The 11,997-nt window shown below is 42.6% G+C and overlaps 1 protein-coding gene across 2 annotated transcripts; it reads right to left on the reverse strand.

Annotated features, from left to right (window-relative positions):
* Positions 1-38: 38 nt before the first annotated feature.
* LOC112566855 (JNK-interacting protein 1-like) lies at positions 39-10,785 on the reverse strand. 2 transcript variants are annotated; one of them, XM_025243254.1, is made up of 11 exons: positions 10,292-10,785; positions 7,737-8,390; positions 6,343-6,610; positions 5,654-6,031; positions 5,255-5,437; positions 4,845-4,922; positions 4,571-4,674; positions 4,188-4,280; positions 3,739-3,815; positions 3,228-3,326; positions 39-2,813 (listed from the first exon to the last, which is right to left on the reverse strand). In XM_025243254.1, the coding sequence occupies exons 3-11, from the start codon at positions 6,458-6,460 to the stop codon at positions 2,741-2,743; spliced, it is 1,203 nt and encodes a 400-aa protein (XP_025099039.1). In that variant the 5' UTR covers positions 6,461-6,610; positions 7,737-8,390; positions 10,292-10,785; the 3' UTR covers positions 39-2,740. The 2 variants fall into 2 exon arrangements, with proteins under 2 accessions (XP_025099039.1, XP_025099040.1); XM_025243255.1 differs by having other exon boundaries at positions 5,255-5,416; positions 10,292-10,776.
* Between the last annotated feature and the right edge of the window lie 1,212 nt (positions 10,786-11,997).

Here is an 11,997-nt window from a genome sequence, read left to right on the forward strand (position 1 = left end):
CCTCTGTGCACACAAATAACAAAGCTTCAAACACGTGATCACATTCTCCAACGCGCTAACTTTATTTCCGTTGTACACACCACAGGACAGCACGAACGTTGCTTCAAACCCAGATGTTCGTCTGGAGTAAATGAATCCATACAAGAACAGTCCAGATTTACACCCCTGTACCTGTTCATAGAGTAACACCAACAGTGACCAATGCTTGTTTGTAAGCTTTTCAGTATATTACATTTTCTACAGGTTTCGTGAGTAGATAAAGCCTGCCTCACACTGTGCGACCTAGAAATGTGGGCATCGAGTTTGTGCAGAACACTTTTGTATGCAACAAACATTTGTTTTTTTATTTTTTAATGACTTTAATTTTTGGCCACCGGCTGCAGTCTGGTTGAAGTGGTGTCTTTTTAACAGATTTCAGGTAATCAGCAACGGATACAACGTTCAGTTCTAGAAGAAAAATTCCAATGGCATGCGTTAAACGTAAATTTTAAAATCAGGAATTTCTGTACCATCGATGAGGGACAGGGTCTAAACTGTTATTTTTTCTCTGAACAATGAGATTTCATTGAGTGGAGAAGAAGTGTAAGAGAGAATTAAAATAGCTGGGACCTGAAAATGAACTATGCGGGAAATGAAGGTGGACGTCTAAAGGTTTGAACTCTAGACAGCAATAGCAGCATTAAAATGACAAGGAACATGTCTTTAGTGGTGAACACTGCTCAGACAGGTGTCCACAGGTTTACAGTAACACTTGTATGAATGAGCATTATGTACAATGCATGCATGCACACACACACAAACACACAAAGTACATGCATACAATGGTATTTCATTCGCAGGTGAGAGATGTTAGACCACACACGTCTCCCACCTGAGTTACGAATGTCTTTACGAATGCAGAATAAGGATGAAGAAATTTTGAACATTGTTTTTTCCACACTATAAAAATCACGGCAAGAGTCAAACCCCTGAGGACAGGAGGTTTGTGGGTGAGAAAGCTAGAAATGGATGCCAGTATAGTGGAGTGGAGATGGGCTAGAAGTGGTGTGGTTGTGAGATGCTGAATCAATTCTTTGCTTTTCTGACAAGAGTAAATAAGATGCTTACATAAGCATTTTTTTAAATGTAAAATTAAATGAAAAAGTTCCTTTTTGCTTCCAACCCTTTACTTTTCACCTCATAATTACAACAATTATTGGCTCAGTCTTCTAATTGACAAGTAATTAAGGGTAACGGGGAAGGTATTTTACCACATGGCTTCAAGACTGCGGAGGAATGTTTAAGAAGCAATGTTTTTTTTTTACCAAGAGCCTGGTTTTGAAGACGAAATTGAGACTAGAAGAGAGAAATGAAACTAGCATCCGTATATTTATTATCTTTTGGTCAGTGGTCAATGTGTGTCGGTGGATGAGTGTGTGTAGTGAGATGTAGCATTGCCCTTGTATCAGTTTTGCGATTTTATGTTCTTTAAGCACTCTCTGACAATTGTGACACCAATCATCGGCAGTTTCAACATTCTGCGACCTTTCTTGTTCCAGCAAGTGCATGTCAGCCCTGTCTTCAACACCATGGCAGTCGTCATAGTTACCGGTGCCGGTCACAACAGCTCATCATGCAGTCTGCCAATACAGAGGTGATATGACTGTATGGGATCAAATTTATATATATAAAAAAGGAGGTTCTCAGGCCAAATTCATAAAGAGCATTTCCTGGTTGTTTGGTGCATCGTTCTGGAACATTCTGTACCAGTAGAGGATTTTGCATCTTACATTATGTATATGTGTACAACACTTTTATTTCTCTTTTTTTAAGTCCCTCCCGCGGCGTTTGGGTTGTCAAACGATTAAGAAAAACAATAATCGCTGGGCACGGATCGAACATTCCAGAATATCTGTACAAAATCGCTCTCGTGCCATAAACCTTTCCCTCATTACTGAACTAAAAATATATTCAGGGTTTTAAGAATTTATATACACAAGTCCTATTATTATAATATTGTTAACATGCCAGTTGCTGTCCTACCAGCAAAGAATGCCAGAAACATGGGTACCAGAGAGAGTATACAGGACCTATATCTTTCATCAGGTGACCCATGTATTTCCGGCATTCTGTTAGGGTGATAACCTTTGACCCTTTTACGCTTGACATGCAAAGGTGTCAGCAAATGCGGACAAACACGCTTACAATCATGAAAAGTTTACAGTCAACGACAAACGCGCGCTTTCCACAGCATCCACAACAAATGTAAACCATAATGATCATAAATATTTCACATGTCTTTTTTTTTTTTCTGGCGAAGAAAAGTATCCCCGTCTCTTCAATGTCCAGTGCAGAAAACTCCTGTCGGGAGCTGTCGTCTGCATGTTTCACTACAATAGTCGGTTTTCGTTTCACCCTGAACAGCTTCTCCTTCTTGTTCATTTCTGTACACACTCGTTCTTTAAATGCAGCAGAACGATTTACATAAGTAATGGTTTGGGGTTTAGCGGGCAACATCCTTGAGATGGGAGCGCGGGGAGGAGAAGGGAGGATGTAAGAGTTGGGGGAAGGTGTGGAAGAGCTGCTACAGCAGCGGAGCTAGATGGGTGTATTCTCTGATTCAGTCTATATATATAAGCAGGAGTCCAGCACTCCCAGAGGAACAGGTCCAGATCGCCCCCCTCCCATCTCCCCCAGTGACCTGTGGTGTGTCAAGGACGCTTGCCCGGGTCTGGGGCTGAGGAGGCTAGGACTTGTGCAATCACTCCATCCAGATGTCTTCGGTTGGATGTGTGAATGCCATGTACTCTTGGTAGAACCTCTTGAAGGCGTTCCTGCAAGTACGACAATGAGAGCATGCACACACACACACGCAAGTACACATATGTTCAGAGAGAAATAGAAGACGTGAATGGATGAATGAAAAGAAAGTAATCAAAACTCTTTAAAAAAGCTACTTTTTGGAAATGTATGACAAGATGGTGTATGAAAAAGTTTCTTTTTCTCTCCGTGAAACGTGGATTTGTAGCCTGTTGTAACCTGTACAGTTGTGACCAACTCCAACATTTGCCCTCATCAAACCATTTTGTGGAGGGTCTTTGCCCGGTTGTTCATTTCCCTACTTCCCAACTATCCTCAGGTATCTTCAAGTCTTAAATGACTTACACATCAAAATAATCCCTTACAAATAAAAATAAGTTAAAAATAAGTCAATGTTAAGTTTATAATTTTAACCAAACCAAGCTCACCCCAAGGCATCTCTGGCTCTGTGCGTGGAGCGATCGCTGTGGAACACGTGACATGCGAAGCGATTCTGTCGTGGATGTTTCGTGATGAACGCGAAGTACCTGCCGCGAGATAAATTCATTCAGTCAGATAACATGCAGGAAGAGACAGGTAGACACAGGTACACAGGTACACAGACAGGACTTCTTAATCGGACAAATATTTTGCGAACGTACGTTGGTCCGAATTAAGCAAATTTTTCTTCTATAAAAGGTTTTGCCAAATGTAATCTATCTTTTATCCATATTTGTCCAGAAGGAGGCTGGCGAAGGTTCATGAGGTCAACGACCTCTAACGATCTTAACCTTTTGCATGCTATACTTCTGGGAACTTTTTTCTTCTCTCTTTAAAGTGTTTTCCGCTGTTGACTACTATGCCTGACCTGCGACAATTAGTTCCTCGTGTGAGTACATCACGGTTCCTTGACCCAGGGTTAGCTAACACCTTCCCTAACGATTTCTGTGTATCGCTCACCTGTTGTTGTTAGGATGTGTGCCACAAAAGGAAATATTCTTCAAAGCGAAGAAATGGGAAAATTTGTTACTCTGGTGCTGCAAACAAAATGTGTAAATGTATAAGAATGACAAGAGGGACTTTAAAAAAGAAATAAATAAATGTGTAAATAACATGTAAATATTCGAACTCCGAAAACACACACACACAGAGTCTCAATTTCTTATCTCTCCAAACATTGTAGCAGAACGGATGTCTACCGTTATTATACAAATCATATTTACCCTCTTTATGTCGCCACCTGTGCCTTTCATCCAACATGGCGAGGTAACGAGTCGGGACTACGTATTATATCGTATATAATTATGTGCATATTTAATTAGATTTCATGCATGCTGTGGTAGACGGAAGCTGTGGGTGAGGGTTAGAGAGTGATCTGATGGAAGTTTTAGGAAGATTTTTATATTTACCCCGTCTTTGCTTTTGTCGATCATACGAATGCCATACTGGTTGATTTCCAAGGTACTTAATGAGGCTGTTTTTATCCTGCCTTGTTGAGCCACCTGTCGCCAAGTATCAGAAGTTAATAAAAGCTTACATTGCCCTTAAAGGTCTAAAATAGTAAATTTTTGTCAAATTGTTAATACGGCAATATATCCCAATATTACATCTAATAATCTCATGCTGTGATAATTAAAAGGTTTGTCTCTATCTCTCTTTTTCTAGCTATAGAGAAAAAGTAAAAATAAATATGAAGAACAAAAAAAAAACAGAGTTAAAAATCAGTATCGGGTTCAATGTCTGTGCTTTCCACGTCTTCCAGGACAGACTGTCCAGTAGGTTGATTGCTTACCCTCGTGATGGCCTGGCACAAGGCGTGGTCCCCATGAGGGGCGTTCACCTCCACAGAGCCCAGGTAGCGCATGGTGAACTTCCAGTAGTCTGCCTCCTCGCCATCTGTCCATCAAAATATCTTTTAGCCAGGACACTTGCTTTTTTTTTTTTTTTAGCGTGGACACTGAATGTTATTTTCTTAGCCTAGACGCATACACAAATACATTTATTGTCATCACACACACACACGTGCGTAAAGGGAAGTTTAGATAAATTTAAAAAAATTGAAGTACCTGAATCTTCTAAAAATCTGAGATCGTTGGCATACATAGCTGGAAAAATGCCCCTTTCTCCTGTACGCAGGTTGACACCTGATGAGAGATCAAACACATACATAACTACTATGAACCAGACAACACCTGGCGAGATACTGAACACATGACGGTGAGGTGGATCAGAGAACATCGCGAAGCAGAACAAAATTTCAGAACTACTTTTATTTGCTTTGCTAAGTGTAGTAGCTGAGCAGCAGGACATTTTAAGGCTTTCTTACCTTAAGGAGTAACTTTAGCTCCTGTGCTTCTATCATACTCACTTAATTAGACAAAGTGAGAGAAAAACAGTAAGTTTTGCACACGGCACACTCACGAGCATGTGATTGAGAGGAAAGGGAGACAGGAAGGGTTGGAAGATTCTTACTTACCCTCACACCAGAGGTCATCGTATTCCTTGATGACGTGGATGGGGTCACCGATGCCCACTTGGACCTCATCCGCATGTCGGGGGATGAAGCGGTGCATACCTCGATGTGTGACCTCCAGGTCCTGATAGGCCGTGGCAAAGGAACTGCTGTATCTTTTCGATCCTGAGAAAAACAGATGAATCGCTTTACAACGATTCATATCAATTTCTCTTTGATTAGTTTTTAAATGTCGTTTATATTTGTTATAATTTGGATTTTTTTCTTGGGTGGGGGGTACTTTGTTTTGCTTTGTTTTGACTTTTATATTTTTATAGTTTGATGAGACATTCTAAGAATTGTTCGTCTTGTCATGCGTCAGGATGGCATGTGGCTGTTGAGAGTTCGAATCCGTTTGTTTACCGTCTCCATCGGAGTTCTTGCGCCGTCGCTGCCCGCTGCACCAGGACAACGTGGAGGACGAACTGCTGGACGCCCTGGTCTTCGCATGCGCAGAAGCCGTTTCCTCTTCCAGGCTGGCACCCGCCCCGGTCTCTGAAGACGTGCTGATGTTCCTGCTTCTGCTGGGAGTGGGGTTGTAGCCCACGAGGAGGCGCTTCTTGTCGAAAAGATGGCCGACGTGCTTGAGGATGAAGGGATACTGAGAAGCCTGGAAGGCCTCCACTGTCGTGTTGGTCGTCTCCGTCTCGAACACCTCGTCCTCCGTCACCTCTTTGATGAGCGCCTCTTGGATCTCATCGAAGATGGATTTTTCTTTGGCCGACGATGCGGTAGCAAGGCCTGGGGAAGGAGGAGATGGAGGAAACGGGGACAGAAGAACTATTAGAAGGTAGACTCTAGTCTTGAGGTTGCCTACCTTCGCAATCTATTGAAGCCCTTACATTACTTTCAACTCATATCAAGGACATAATGCTGAGTACAGTCATTTGAAAACCTAACTCTATTCCCCTTTAAATAATTAATGAAACCCATTTTTTTTTTATTATCACCTTTATCTAGCAAAATTTTCTTGCTGAGCCCCTGTTGCATTCTTTAACCCCTAACCCAGTGACATTTTTATTCAATGCACTTGGTGCCAGCTCCAGCAATACCTTGATGTTTCCTGGGTATTTCCGGCAACTTGCGGGGACGCCTCGCCGGCTTGCCACCACCACTGATGTTGCTGCAGCCGCTGACTGGACTGGTTGCTGATGTTGCGATGCTGTTCATTGATGTGGAAGGAACGGCGTTGGGGCAGGCGCTGGTGGTGTCGTGGGTCCGTATCTCCGGCAACGATGCTCCTGCGTCTGAGTCGTTCTCTTGTGGCGAGGGCGTGATGTCACACGCCAGAGTGTAGGGGCCCTGGTACTTCGCTGGAGACTGTCGAACAAAAATTGCTGGTTATGAAGTATGACAGTTTCGAATTTTTGCATGTTTACTCGTCTAAGCTTTTATTTCGTTTTTAGGCGTCTCAAGACCAAAACAAACCTCCCACAACCATCCATCTAATTTTTTCCTGTTCCTTTTGAGGATGATTGTCGTTCATGCAGCAGCTATGGTCAAAGTTCCCAATGAAATAAAAATCAAAATAAAGAAATTACTATTCATTTTAGCCCAAATTTTTGTTATGGCATTCGACAGTTCTTTCTTTCATCTTTATGAGACTTTTCGTTTAATTTCTTTTTATGTACGACGGTATTTCTTCCAATGAAAAGTAATTTACAAAAAGAAAGTAACCCGCACTAAATACTTCAAACAGCCAATCAAATCGGACCCCTAATACCGAAGCAACCAATCAACGCAGACATACTAAAGAAGCTTATCGATTTTGACATGTCAAAACGGCGAGAGAGCATCCTGCTTGGCTTGCAGAAAGTTTCGAGGATGCCACGGTCTGGTGAGGGTTTGTGAGGCCCTGGCAGACATGATGGCTTTGCGATCAATGGTGTGTGTGGTGCCTGAGAGCAGCGGCTTGCTGCGGACTGCTGTGATTCAATAGATGGTCAGAGCGCGCGCTGGCGCCGAGCATTAACGGATCACTATCATGCAGCAAAACAAAGCTCAGTGGCAGTCTTGATGGCTTGGTCGAAGCTTTGATTGTGTTTTTGGTGAATTGACAATGTGACAAAGCACAGTATGTCAATAAGTGTCCTCCACACACACAATCGCTCACGAACACACACACATCCTCCTACCTACTGGTCCAGCTACCACCCACGCTTGAGCACATAACACATTCATTTCATGACACAAAAGCTTCTTTTACATCAAGAAACCAGCTTTTGCCAAAGATTCAAAGACTTACAGTGCAAGGTAACCACATTCTTCACAAATAACAACATTATCTGTGAATGTACCTACTTGTGAAAGTTCAAACATTATTTGCAAACAAAAATCGGGGTTGCGCGTGGTCTGAACTCCTCCCCAACAATCAGACCTCTCGTCATAAAATTCCTGGAGAAGGGGGAGGAGGGCAACACATAAAACTGAAATCATCCCCTCTCACCCTCTGCTGTGGTAGACGCAGACTTGTGGGTTTGCTGGCCGTCAGCAGTGTCTCCGAGTCTGAAGGTGAGGCAGACCCTCCTCCTGCCACCCGCTCCTCCGCAGCCGCCACGACCAGCAACCCCGCCAGCGGTGACCTGGAGGATGACCTCGAGACTGAAACTTCGTCTGCGCTGTATTCACCGTTGGTCTCCTCGTCACCTTCGGCATCCTTCTGCTGGCCACATGGTGGCGCTGATGGCGGCCTGTCCCCCACTCACAGGTGGGCTCCACCGTCACCTTGGGTTGAAGCTCCAGGTAGCATTTCTCCACATCATCTGAATCTTGCGTACGATCCACCGGAGTGGATGTCGCTGAGGTGTCTGCGGTCGCAATCACCGATGGCGATGGTAGTGATGGAGGCAGGGACGTGGAGGTAGTTAGGCCAGCTCCCGGGGTAGCACCTGAATGCACATGTTCCTGGTTATAAATCTCTTTGGCGGTTTTCGTACCTGGAAGAAGCGGCTGAGCTCCGACTGTCTCGGGGGGATGCTTGACTATGGGGTGGTGGAAGTTCGTGCTCTCTTGGAATAACTTGTATTTCAGGTCGGCGTCCGATTCGGAAGCTGGGTCTGTTTCTTCTTCTAGCATATCTGGGGAAATGTCTGCAGCAAGTCTGAAAAAAAATAACCAGCCCAGACCGATGTACTCAGAATCACAATCTAAGATTTTTTGTAAAATTCTGATGTCTGAAGGACATGGTCATGCTTAAACTAAACAATAAATTGCATAAACTACTCCATACGAAGGCCTTCATTTTAGTAAACTTCATGAATTCCATTTACTTTTAGACACGTCCGGAAAAGGAAACAGTTTCGTGTCATTTAATCGTCAAAAGCGACAAAGAAAAAGAGAAAACAAACAAAACAAAACAAAAAAACAAACAACGACGACGACTCCTCCAATGAGCCCAACCTTCACTAAACTCCAACAAAAATTCTGTAGGCACGTGAGTCATTCTGCTTGTCATCGTGTCCACACCTCCTCTTCTGGATTTTCATTTTCCCAGATCCCTTACATCAGGGTCTTATAATAACGAATACACGAGTTAAATCGAAAAAGAAGGAACATACTCAACAAAGAATCGTTTGAACTCGAACACTTTTGCAGACACACTGTGAGAAGATGTCTGGCCATGGCTTTTGGCGGTTTCCATGAATTATTGTAAAAGTATTTCATGAACAAAAAGCTTAGCATGAACCACGAACCTTCTAGCATCATGGTTCATCGTGTTTACCTTCCTGTGTAATGGTCTTGCCCTTTTCATTTACACAAATCGAACACACACATCGCCTCTCCTGTGCCGAGGCCCGTCGTTTGTCATCATGATTCATCGAACGAACAAGTGAAAGGTCAAGGCTTCATAACCAAGTGACCCTGTAACTGCGGTGGCGAGCAGTAAGTGGTTCATCGTGTTCAGGACAGAGAATATTCTCCACGGAGCTCAACATTCTCTTTCCCAGCTTTCATTAATCCCTTTTTTAAAAAAATCCATTTATTTCAGGGTTGATACCCCATGCCATTCATCCCCTTGTGTTCCGAAATTGAGGGTACTAAGTACACTCCCATTGAGCCTCGTTCTGACAAGGTGTCCTAATAAGATAATTCTTTGTCATTAATTTCAACAAAAATCTACGTTTAATGATTGTTGTTTTTTATGTATTTGTCTTTTTTTTATTTTCATTGAACAGGTCTCAAAGACCTATTGATGCAGGAATAATTCCTGAATAATTAATCAGTGTAGCTGTATCAGCACAACACCTTTCAGTTATTAGACATTTTCTGGGAATCAATTATCACTCTCTTTTGGTTGTTTAAAAAATTAGCTGAGCTTAACTTGAGCTTTAAGCGAGTGTTCTTTGAATAACATTTCTGTCGAGCAGGTCTCCAGTCCCCTGACACTACAATACCCATCTGTTTACGAAGAAGGGATTTAATAAAAAAAACAAAAACAAAAAAAACCAAGTCGTCTTGGGAAGCAAATGAAAGACAAAGAAGTAGTTTTCGGTCTGACAAGAGAACGAAAGACAGATTCATTATGAACAAAAATCACCATTTCTTTTGTTTAAAAAAAAAATCTGCCCCTCCTACTCAGTGAATTCCCGTTCCTCCATCTTGGAGCAAGTCTTTGTTTACATATTATACTTATCTACATAGTTGTAGACATTTGTAAATAAAGTATACGGAAAGTCCTCAAAGAAAGAAATTCATTGAATGCTGCTGGGATGTTTCCAGAACCAAAAGAACTCCAGCTGGTACCTTCTACCAACTTACAAAGCACCAAGTCACATATTTAATGGCTTCTAATGTATGAACGCTGCACCCGTTGCTTCAGTAGAAGTCTTCTTTAATAAAAGATCGATAACAGGCCAAAGAAATGTTATTGTTTCACAGAATTCGATCAGGTTATTTTCACCAAAACAAACAAAAACAAAAAACTACATCAGCGATAATTGATTGTCCTTTGAAGACTTCCACTAAATGAGCGAAGCCGAAACAGTCTGGGACTGGCCTTACCTGAAAGTAATGTCGGGACACAATGGCTGATACACCTTCATCATGATGAAGAGGGTGACGATAACGGAGGGGGGTAGAAACGGTCTGTTCCTGCTAGTCCCCCCAGATAAGTCTCCTAGTCTTAATCCACCGTCAAGACATGATTATCACCACCAGGCCTGTCGACCTCCTCGTCTACCAAACGTCGGCCATCTTTCCCCCTGCAGACCAATGGCAGGCGCTCGATGGCATCGTGTGAATGACGGCATAAATTATGTCCACGACACATCCACGCGGAGGCTGCACTGCACGGCTGCGCTGACGCAGTCGCCGTCTCCTGCCCCGCGTGCACGCACGCGCAGTGGCTCCAGCAACGATCGGATATGACGCACTTACGACTCCACAAACCTCTCGTTACACCATCATCTACATATTTGCCACCTCCGTGATTGTCAGGATGAATTTCTGGGTTTAGTCAACATCTGTTTCCATTGTATCGAACCCTCGTCAGGAAAGACAAATCAATATTTTTCTTTTTTTTTCTTCTTGTCTTTTTGCGCAACTGTTCGCCTCCGCATCCGTAAACAAATCGATATGAGAAGCATCCTGCTATGACAATCTCCGCCGTCGTTTGGAACACAGCATCCACACATACCCCAACATACTACGTATTATTTACATGTGTAAATTTTAAAGAAAACATACTTGGTATACATGACAATCTACAACAGTCACACGTACATAGTTCTAATTCTTTATCAAGTGATTTTCGTAATGTTTCGTCAGTTTTATTTATCGATTTATTTATTTTGGAACGTGTGGGTGGGAGGAATAGTTCGTATCAAGTCATTGCAGCCGCGCTTGACATTCATGATAGAAATCGATATCTTTCACCATTTCGATCATGAAGTGATATCAGTTGCCTACATTGAGGATGAAACAGAGAAGAAATCAATACTCAAACACTCTGGGTGTCAGAAGGTGAGAAGGAGTTAACAAAATAAATAAGCGGCTTTGCGAAATATTTGACGGCTCTTAACATTTAGAGACAGAGGTAAACAGGTCAGGGGAAAAAAAGAAGGAAAATGGACGAAAACGGGGGTTGCTGCTAATGAATGTGGCATCAAAGACTCGTTAAGAGCTGCTGCCACTGGCTAGTCTAGACGACTAGAGACAAAACTGTTTTTTCCTGGAGGGAAAGATGAGTTTATTTTCATGCAGACGGTCAAGATGGACCTTGGCCAACTTCTATTTTTACCGATGTCCTGTGCTCTGGGCTGAGTTCAGTCGCCAGAACTAACTTCCGGGCATTTAAAACAATGAAAGTTGTGAACGTGGGAGGTAGTCCAGAAAAGCTTGGTCAGGAATATACCATGTATTGAACCCCAAGTCTCTACCAGGTCAGACATTTTACAAAACTGGTCCTGCAATTAGTAATAGGTGGTCAGAAAAGCTTGATGGCACTTTATGCTCTGTTTATTGCTTCAAAGCCCAAATTTTAAAAAAGTGAAAGGAATGAATGAATGCGACCAAAGGTAATATTTTTATGAACTAGATATAAAAGTACGTGAGCCAAGGAATTGCTCAATGGTGTGTAAAGAAAGGAAGAAGAAAGAAAGAAATGAGTGGCTTTTTGGTGCACTTCAAGGTTTTGCTTGAGCCTTTCATCGCTAGAATCTTCAAGGTTTGTATTCCTGCTCCATCACAACAATCAGGATGGCTCCTCG

This window comes from Pomacea canaliculata, linkage group LG6 (genome assembly GCF_003073045.1).
Source record: "Pomacea canaliculata isolate SZHN2017 linkage group LG6, ASM307304v1, whole genome shotgun sequence".
In the NCBI taxonomy this organism is placed as follows: Eukaryota; Metazoa; Mollusca; class Gastropoda; order Architaenioglossa; family Ampullariidae; genus Pomacea; species Pomacea canaliculata.

Bases quoted from the DNA above. Each gene is read 5' to 3' on its own strand.
- LOC112566855 (XM_025243254.1), bottom strand. From the start codon at position 6,460: ATGAACAGCATCGCAACATCAGCAACCAGTCCAGTCAGCGGCTGCAGC. The intron at 3,816-4,187 runs GTAAATATAAAA...TTTTGTTTGCAG, and splicing joins TCGACAAAAGCAAAGACGGG to CACCAGAGTAACAAATTTTC. The intron at 2,814-3,227 runs GTGAGCTTGGTT...TCGTACTTGCAG, and splicing joins AGAGCCAGAGATGCCTTGGG to GAACGCCTTCAAGAGGTTCT.